The following is a 10,000-nucleotide window of genomic DNA, read 5'->3' on the forward strand; positions in this document are numbered from 1 at the left end:
GTGTGTGTGTGTGTGTGTGTGTGTGTGTGTGTGTGTGTTTGTGTGTGTGTGTGTGTGTGTGTGTGTGTGTGTATGCACACACACACACACACACACACACACACACACACACAAAATCTCGTTAGATAAATGGACATCCGCAGCGTGGAGCGCGAGCGGCCAGGGGTCCCGGTCGGCCGGCGGGTCCCGGTCCGTGTGAAAAGAGGCGCAGTGTTTACATCCAGCGCGAATCCAAGGAGGCTCGAGAGCACAAGAAACAGCAAGAGTTACCCATTTTTCCTCCGAGAAAGTGCAAAACCTTCGACAAAATGAGTGTCAGTCGAGGAAAACCTGATGATATTAAGAAGCTGATGCAGGAGCAGATAAAGACGAAGGCGATAACGAAGCAGGTGGATTCTCCGTATGCCAAGTATCCTTTTTACAGTGACTGCTTTAAAATTTCCTTTTGTATTACTATATTCCATGACTAATTTTCAGATTTGATGAGATATTGTACAGCAGGAGAGCTGAACTGGTTGGATTTAACTAGTGGCTTTTTGTTGTTGTTGTTGATTAACATTGATATACTCTTAGTAAAGTGCTTGTGATAAGACGATAATTATAAAGCTTTTATTAAAATGCATATCAAGGTTAATGTTGCCGAGAGCAATGCACAGAGATAGAGGGAAATGGACACTGCTATCTTTTAGAGTATAAGAAATAGTCATATATAACAGAGGTACAGTTGCTGCGGCCTGATATTTGTTTTGAAATGATGAAAATGTTTTTTGCTTATCACCACTCAGACACTAAGTCCACAGTCACACAGCCAGAGTTCTTAATGCCACATTTTCTGTAATTTGCCATGAAATGCTAATAAAGGGAGGCTTGCACTCCCCTCTAGGGAATAAATAGAATGTTGGAATAGTTAGGTTTGAATTTTTGGTTTTGCATGTTACCCTGGTTTTGTGACTTTGTCTCTGGAGGGTGCGTCACTCTTGGTAACAGATACCCATATCGTAAACTGGAAAATTCTTTACAGTACAGATGAACTTGCCAGAGACAAAGTCTCCAACCCCAAGTCACAAAAGTAATTCAGTAATCTAAATTGCTGTGACTGGGTTTTCCCCCCATAAAGATTAACTATAAACGGTTTAATGAAAAGTAATAGAGCAATTATCCGAAATAGAATCCACTCAAGCCATATTTTATGTTTCACCCTCTGGCAAAGGCCAACAGAACAGTTTGTATTTGGTAATATTTTTGTTTCACACAGCTATCCTACCTTGCAGTTATTATTCCTTGTTTCAATTATTTACATTATATTTTGCATGAATCTCTTGCTGTATTCCATTAAAATTATATAAGTGAAATAAAGTATTGTTAATTGTTTACAAAGTGACCACACCCACAAAGACTAAATTCCTATTACTTGAACAAAAGGGATCCACAAATATTGCAATATAAACCAAAAACTTTCTAACCTGGGAGCTTCACCCCCAGGACCACATATGCACCCCCAGGACCACACCATATGGCTGTATTTTCTATCAGGGGTTCCACACTGAAACTTACACTAGATCACTGTGAAGTTACTCACTGGTCACTAGTCTATTTGTCATGTCCTATTTTTTTCATTTCTGAAGTCATTTTTTCCCTACACAGATTATTTCATGTATCAATAAGTGTCATTTTCCACTTTCAATATGATAGTGTCATTAGATTTACTTTTAAATACATACAAAAGTATTATGTGTTGCACAGCTTTCTTATTAATAATTTACTTTATTTTTACCCTATGAAATATGACTTTGTGATTCTGCAATTATACCTTATATATATTCTTGCAAGAGCAGGTTAACCCATTCGGCACTTATGTAAAGAATACATGCCATGCTCACTGCAATACAAGTTATATTTATTGTATTTACACATAGATGGCTCTGCAAGTGCTTTGTCACTAAGAAGTCAGTTATTTTTCCTACCTATCTCGCCTGTTTACCCTTTTACTCGACTTATGGACAGGGTCTTTTGCATTATTTCATTTTATGAAATGTTATCAAAATTTTAATAACTATTCAATAATCATAACATCAATAACAATAATAACAGTATCGTTATCAACTGTATTAAAAAGAAAAACAAATATTTTTGCCAATTCAAGGAATGGGGAAATATGGATTGGTCACTAGGTCCTACTGATAGACTCCTTGCTGGCTGAGCACATATGGAACCATCTGTACGTAACAAATTGGTGGTTGGGTTAACGGTTGATATCAAGGAATGTCAACAAACACTATTATTCTTAAAATATAATTATTTTGGATATTCTGACCACACTATGAGCAACATTGCTTCAAAGCAGATAGGATTGCTTTCACTTTTGCATATTTTTTATGGTAATTATTTACAAAATAGCAGTATCCCTCTGACTCTAAGTCCCTATGACTACAGCTAAAAACCTTGGGGCACTCATGGGAATCCAGAAACATCACTGTATGAAGCAAAAAGCATCCTAATCTGTGGTCTTTGCCCCAGGGCTCTCACCCTATTGCCATATTTCCTCCCCTATCTTCATGTGTTTTTTTTATAATGAACCCTTTGGATCTGGATGCCTCGCATCAACCACTTGGACTAAAATCTGACCAGCATACTTCCCTGAATGGTGACTCCCCCAGTTGTGTTGCTTGTTGGCTCAGCCCACTCACATACAGTATCAAGAATTTTTTCTTTCTCTTTGCAGAGGTAGTAGTCTTGACTTTATTCTGCATATGTATTTTTTTCTTACAGTTTTATCATTTTGTGGTCTATACTTGTCATTTCTATGATTTATCAAGATAATAAAGACTTCTCATTGAGCAGATCCCATATTATATTTCTAGGTAATATGCACTCTGTACAGTAACTAATTATAAGTAACATTGTGTTTTTTGTATTATTTTTTTTCATCTTATTCACTCTTTCATAACACACCCAACACAGCCTGTAATAATGGGCTGAAATTGTTCAGGCTCTTGGACACTGTTCCTTCCTGGAAATGGCCCTCTCCTGGGCATGGCTGAAGGCTGTTAAACTTCACTCTTGTGGACCTTTGAAAATCCTACAGGAGCTGACAAGCCCCTTCCAGAATGCTTGCTGGGTTAATCACACTCCAAGTTCTTTCTGCACTCATTATGAAACATTCACCTGCTCCTTGGTGAATTTTTTCCCATGGTCAGATGTTTCTGTCACTCCTCTCAGTCATATTTTTTCATGGCAAGAAGTCCACGTCAACCGGATCCAACGTGGATTAGCCTATGTGTGTTATTGAATATGTTCAATGTTACCAGTACAGTTGTTTTACTGTATCTTTATTTGGTCCTATACTGGATCATAACTGATAGTGCTGTTTACTGTACATTTGGCTAAAAGAGTTTATCACAGTTGAGCAATGTTTAAAAATTCAGCATGAGTATGGCAGTAACTGGTAAATATACTGCCTTCTAAATGAAAAATGAATTAGAATAGGATCCTTGCTTTATTTGTATATTAATATATGTAACATATTTCAGAATATAGTATAATTCAAATAAATAATTAGTACATTTGAATGAAACTATTTAATTTTAGTCCATAATGAAATATGAAACATGCATCAACATAATTTTAAAAGGACTGTTCTTTCTATAAACTATTTCTCTTAAGTCACTAAATAATGGACTTGGTATATCAAAATCGTTCATCCAGTTATCTCTGATTATTAGCAATATGGCTATTTTATTTACCCAAATGAAGTTGCAGGCTTAATATGCACTTGTTTTGATTCTCAAACTATTATTTTCCTTTTAAAACTGTCTCTGAGTGATGAAAATAAATTAAGGTAAGGTTATTGTTTTGAAATTCATTGTAAAGTTACAACACTTTTTGCAGACTGTACATGAGAAAATTTCAGTGACTGCTTTGATGAGAATGGTGATAATGACACAGCTGTAGCAAGAACTGGGGATTATTTGTATGTAGGAGTAGGACGTTCATTCTTATTTATGGCTAGCCTCTCAAAATTGATATTACAGTTGACTTCATCACCTGAAGCTTCAAAATATTGATTGAGTGAAGTCAGGCCAGGAAAGGTTGACAGTGAAAAAAGGAAAATAGCCTCCTAGATTTTAACCCAGATCCGATGGGCGTGGCATATACATACATGCCATGCCCACTGTGAGTTTACTTTATTCATTGTTTTAACATAGATGGCAGTACTTGTACTAAGCCACCAGTGAGCCAGTTACGAGTATTGCCTGTCTCACCTGTTTACCCTTTTCCTTAATTTTCAAAAATATTTTACATTATCTTATTTTGCTGTCATTAATGCCTATAACATAGTAATTAAAATGTCTATTATAAAAATAACACCATCGATATTCATTAAAAAATGTTTTTCTGCAAATTCAAGGAAAGGTGAAATCAGGGAAGATCACAAGGTCTACTAATTAACTCCTTTGCGGCTAAGCACTAGTAGAGCCATCTATGTGCAGAGACATTTCACACACACACACACACACACACACACACACACACACACACACACACACACACACACACACACACACACACACACACACACACACACACACACACACACACACACACACACACACACACACACACACACACACACACACACACACACACACACACACACACACACACACACACACACACACAAAAACAAATGATGAGCACAGCATTTTCCCAGTGGCATTGGGTTAATAGGTCAACTGAGTGCCGCAGATTGGTCACCGAAAGTCTGGAAGTAAATGGTTACTGGAAAAATGCACTTTTCCTTAACAAGATTTGCAGATACAATAGTCGAGGTCAGCTGATGTGCATTGTATGTGGAACTGTAGTGAAAAGTGCTATCATCTGGCAGGCACATGTCAATAAGCGTTCACATCTTGAGAATTTGACAAGACTGAAACAAAAACAACAACAGGTATGGACTGTGATGCCAGTTTTCTATTTTAGTGATGATAATGATAATGTATATTTCATTTCTTCAGTTGGAGTACCGATGATAACTTTCTCCTTCCTTGTGTCTAGTTGAACAGCCAGCAGTCTAGCAGCAATCACAAGAACAATGTTCCACAAAAAAGGGCTGCGTCTCCTCCACCTCAGGCTTCCAATAAAAAGCAGGCAACTTCTGCAGCTGCCAAGCCAAAAGGTAAATCAGTTTCTGTAGAAAATGAAGAAAGGCATGCAATTTTCCTGTTCACCTTGAGCTCTTTCCAACACTTAGTTGTCACTAAGAAAGTCAGATTTTACCAGTATTTCCTCCTAACCAGTTGCTTATGATGTCTACAAGGGAATGAGGAGGGTATTCAAGAAAGTGGAAGTTGTCATTAGATTTCTTGGCTTTTTAACTTCATAGTCTTTATTTAGTGACCTTTCCATGTTATCTTTTACATTATAAGAATCTTATCCTAATCATTATTTCTGCGTATCATATCGCCTTTTTTGTTTTAGGGATCTTGAAAAAAATCAGCACGTACTCATCATCATCTGATAGTGAAGGGGAGGAAACTAAACCTGCTGAGCATCCAGTCAAGCAGATTAAAACTGAAGATGGTGAGACGAAAGCTACAGGAAATGGTATGTTATAGAATGCACTGCTTGTAGCTTTATTTTAGGGGGATTGCTTTTTGGAAAAATTGTGATACAAAGTTTTCTAAATTTTGAATTGTAGAGCAGATAAGAATACGTGATGACCCGAACGGGGCTCTCATTAGAAAAGCAGTAGTCAAATGGTCAGAAACCAACTTATACTAATTCATTCCAATAATGTCAATGAGATTGGCACTATTCTTACATGTTTATTATAAAGTTAAAGAGTCAGAGGTGTGTGATGAAGAATTGCATTCCATATAAAATATTCTGAATGATTATATTCTTGATCATTTTATTCTTAAAATTTACAAATGTGTAATTCACAGTGGGACAAAAATAATCTTGCACAGAATGACTATAAGTCAAATCAAGTACAAATAACAAAATATAGTGTTTTTTTTATGATTCCTTTTTTTTTTGCTAGGACATTGTTATGTAAAGTTCAACTAATGTGAGCTTTGACTATGAAATAAAGTCCAGGTTCAACTACAGAGATTGAGCCCTGGTCCCAGCTTGAACTCCACCTGCTCTGCCTCCTATTTTGGTTAAATTAGCCAACAATTACATTCCCCCACAGCTTGGAGTGTCATCACTGACTTTAAGCATTTTCAGTTAGATTACATCTGTATATTCATTTATATTTTTCCAAAGACAGTAATATAGATTGTCATTATCAGCAAGATCTAGCAAAGAATAATCTTGTTTGGGCTTCCATACTTCCCCAGATATGTGGAAATTTAAGTCCAATATGTGTTGAGATGTGTATTTTAAAGGAGCATATTTTAAGGTTTTGATGTTATAGAATATTGGTTGATACATTCTCAAAGAAAATTTGGAGTATGGCTATGAATATGTATATTTAGGGTAAAATTAAGAAACTCTAAAATGTAGATTATTGCAACACATGGCACCTCATTTTATAATTTGCATACGTTGGCTAAAATGAAAAGTTAGGATGCCAGCACTGACCATTCTTAATTGTCAGTCCTACCAACATTATTTTGAGATATGCAGGTGAAGCATGAAACTTGTGACACCAGTGATTTTGTTTCAGAGATTTTGTTTGAGCATAACATATAAAAGTGATATCCACATGTGAAGTACACCAAGAACACTATTGTATTATGTCACTAATTATGTTTAAGCATTATAACTGCTACTCTGGTTCTAAGCTCAGTTAATGGAAGTGGAATCCCAACTTAAGAATTTTTGTTGCTCCTATTGGTAATTGCATAAAAGTTTTGCTCACATGAGCCTAAGTTCATCAAGATAATTTCATATTTCTCAAATGATATGAAAGGATTCATATAATGCAAGACAGAATGAATAACACTTCAACCCATTAGATCACTGTCATTACATGGCCCAAATTATGGGCATTAGACTTACTTGAAAGGCCACTCTCCTGGTGTGTGGCACTAATAATAATCATAAGTAACACTTTGTTATTTATATATATATATATATATATTTTTTTTTAACATTCAATTTTCTGTAATACAACCTGTGCTGCTGCAGGCAGGAATAGGATCTTGAGCATAGAAATAGTGTCCTCCCTGGAGCTGGTGCTCTTCTAGTCCTGGCTCACAGATTTTACATTTCACATTTGTTTATTAATGGTAAAAAAGCAAAAACCCATTCCTAACTATCACCCTCCAAGAAGTTCATACAATCATGGTAAGTCAATACTGTCCTCCTGGCCTTCAGCCGAAGTTCTCATGGCAGCAATTTCCTGTGACCACAGCCCTCAGCCATACTTCTCCATGACAGCATGCCCCTCAAGCCATTTTTTCATGATGTGATGGTCACATCATCTGGATTGTAGGGGTTAATGCTTATTTCATGTTCATTATTTTGATAAGTTTGTTCACAGAGTTAGGAATAGTGAGTTATAACTTAAGTTGGCCATGGAGTTGATATCATGTTATTTTTTGTTAATTTTCTAGGTTTACCAGAAGGATTCTTTGATGAGGATCAGCCTCCTGCAAGACCAAAAGAAGAGGAATCCATGTTTAATGAAGAACAGCCCAAACCTAAGGAGCCTCCAAAACCAAACACAAGTGAAGTTCTACCTGAAGGATTCTTTGATGATCCTGTTGCAGATGCTAAGGTAGTGTCATGGTGGAGAAACAGTAATTTCAGTGCAAATTCATATATTCATATCAATTAATACCTTGTCTTATATATCTTATTGATGTGTTTAGCTTCCTCTTAATTTTCTACTCACTTTATTGTAAATGTTAACCCTTGGATCAGGATGCTTCACTGCCTACACGTGGCCCAAAATATGGGCATTTACCTTACTTGAGTGGCCATTCTGATGAGTGTGTGGTGACAGACTCCATGCCTCCCTTTGCAATATTTTCTTTTTTTTCTTTGTGTAAGCGTATTCAACTTTTTTGCCATTTTCCAATGTCTATGTTTGTCATTTCATTGCTTTATCCAAAAATAATTGACTGTTTTCCTTGCACGTACTCCATATCATCGCTCTAGGTAGTCAAAAACTCAGAGCAATAACAATCATAATTCATAACACTGTTTTTTTTTATCTTTATTTTTTTAATAGAGCCTCTGCTGCTGATCATAGCAGGCAGGAATGGTTCCTGAGCATGGAAATAGTGTTCTCCCTTGAGCCTGTGCTCTTCCAATCATGAGTCTAATCACCCTCCAGAAACTTTGTGCACCTGGCTTTCAGCTGAAATTCTCATGATGGCAAGGTCCTGTCACCCCAGCCCTCAGTCAAATTTTCCCATGACCAACATGTTCAAGTCACCTGCCCCTCAAGCCAGATTTTTTCATGATGTGATGGTCATTTCATGTGAATTGTAGGGGTTAAGATAACAGATCTGCATAAATTATACAAGTTAATATATATATATATGGTTTGATAATCTGCACAAATTCATCTTGTTCTTCCAGGCACGCAAAGTTGAATATAAGGATAAGGAGGCTGAGGAGTGGATGTCTTTCATGAGAGAAGTGTCAGCTGCTGAGCAAGTAAGCCGAACAATTATTGAGGAAGACAAAGAAGAGGCAGCACTAGCAACACAAATTGAGCAGGCCAATGAGCAGATTGCTTATCTAGAAAAGTAAGTTATGGTGTTCAGATTACATACTATTAATTTAGAGAATTAAAAGCAAAATGCCATTTGAGGATAAATTCAGTAGGTAGGTAAGAATAGTGTGCTAACATGATTCTTGGAAGCATAGACTGGCTTATTGATATCATTTCCCAAACTTTTTCCAGTGATGGCATCTTAGACTCACATAAACCTTTCTGTGGTTACCTTTTAATGATTATTCACTCCACTTACCATTGGCAAGTGTATCCCTACAGTAGATTTCATCTCTTCCTGATCTATGAATTACTGCTACATGAAACAAAATGAATCTGGTTTACATGCCCAGATAACAAACCAGATCCAACAGAAAAATGAGTAACTACAGAAGAGGCTTGATGAATTTGATAACCAGATAGTAAAAGAATCTGAAGATAACCTGAATTTTAACTTCCTTGGTGATGAGATACTGCACATGGGGTTCATTTTTTGCATCCATAGAGTTTATATTACATGGTAATATGTTGCACTTGGTACTGCCAATTGCACTCAGGGTATCATTGCACCCAAGTTGGGAAGCATTAAGATCGATGAATATTGGTGTTAACTCAATGTCACTGGGAAAATGCTGTGCCCCTTTTAGATATTTTTGTTAAATGTCTCTGCACATAGTTGGCTCTGCAAGTGCTTAGCCACAAAAGAGTAAATTAGTAGACTTTGTGACCATACCTGATTTCAAATTTCCTTGAATTTGCAGGAATTTTTTTTTTTTTTTACTAATACTATGAATATCAATGGTGTTATTTTTTTTACAGACATTATAATTACTATAATGTTATTAACATTAGTGCAGCAATATAGTTAATGTAAAATATTTTCGAAAATCAAGGAAAAGGGTAAACAGGCGAGACAGATAGCACTCATAATTGGCTCATTAGTGACTTAGTACAAGGGTAGTAATCTGTGTGTACAAACAATTAATAAAATAAACTCAATGGGCATGGCATGTATGTACATGCCATGCCCATCGGCTTTAGGTTAAGTGTCCATCAATGGAGAGAGAAAAAAAAAAAATAAAACATTTATATATGTACACTTGCATGAGTCTTACAGCAGATATTATATACATATATCTCTCTTTTCACAGGGTTGTACAACTGGATCAGAAGAAGACCAGTCAATTACTGGAAAGAGGGAACAACAAGAGAGATTCAGATGGTGAAGAAGATTCCAGTGATGAAGAATTTGTGCCTGTAATATGGAGAACCAAAAATTCTCTCATTTAGTATTCTATAGTTGTATATTAATATTTATATTATATA

General features: G+C 36.2%; 1 protein-coding gene across 1 annotated transcript in view; it reads left to right on the forward strand.

Moving 5' to 3' along the window:
* Positions 1 to 164: 164 nt before the first annotated feature.
* The window catches only part of LOC119574235 (zinc finger protein 830-like), a 10,115-nt gene continuing 279 nt past the window's right edge, over positions 165 to 10,000 (forward strand). Inside the window, exons 1-7 of the mRNA XM_037921394.1 lie at positions 165 to 409; positions 4,816 to 4,948; positions 5,056 to 5,176; positions 5,479 to 5,604; positions 7,566 to 7,729; positions 8,539 to 8,708; positions 9,826 to 10,000. The exon at positions 9,826 to 10,000 is cut by the window's right edge and continues 279 nt beyond it. Coding sequence (XP_037777322.1) covers positions 309 to 409; positions 4,816 to 4,948; positions 5,056 to 5,176; positions 5,479 to 5,604; positions 7,566 to 7,729; positions 8,539 to 8,708; positions 9,826 to 9,964 — 954 coding nt within the window. The 5' untranslated portion in view covers positions 165 to 308 and the 3' untranslated portion in view covers positions 9,965 to 10,000. The remainder of the gene's footprint in view (positions 410 to 4,815; positions 4,949 to 5,055; positions 5,177 to 5,478; positions 5,605 to 7,565; positions 7,730 to 8,538; positions 8,709 to 9,825) is intronic.

Source organism: Penaeus monodon, chromosome 6 (genome assembly GCF_015228065.2).
Source record: "Penaeus monodon isolate SGIC_2016 chromosome 6, NSTDA_Pmon_1, whole genome shotgun sequence".
Lineage (NCBI taxonomy): Eukaryota > Metazoa > Arthropoda > Malacostraca > Decapoda > Penaeidae > Penaeus > Penaeus monodon.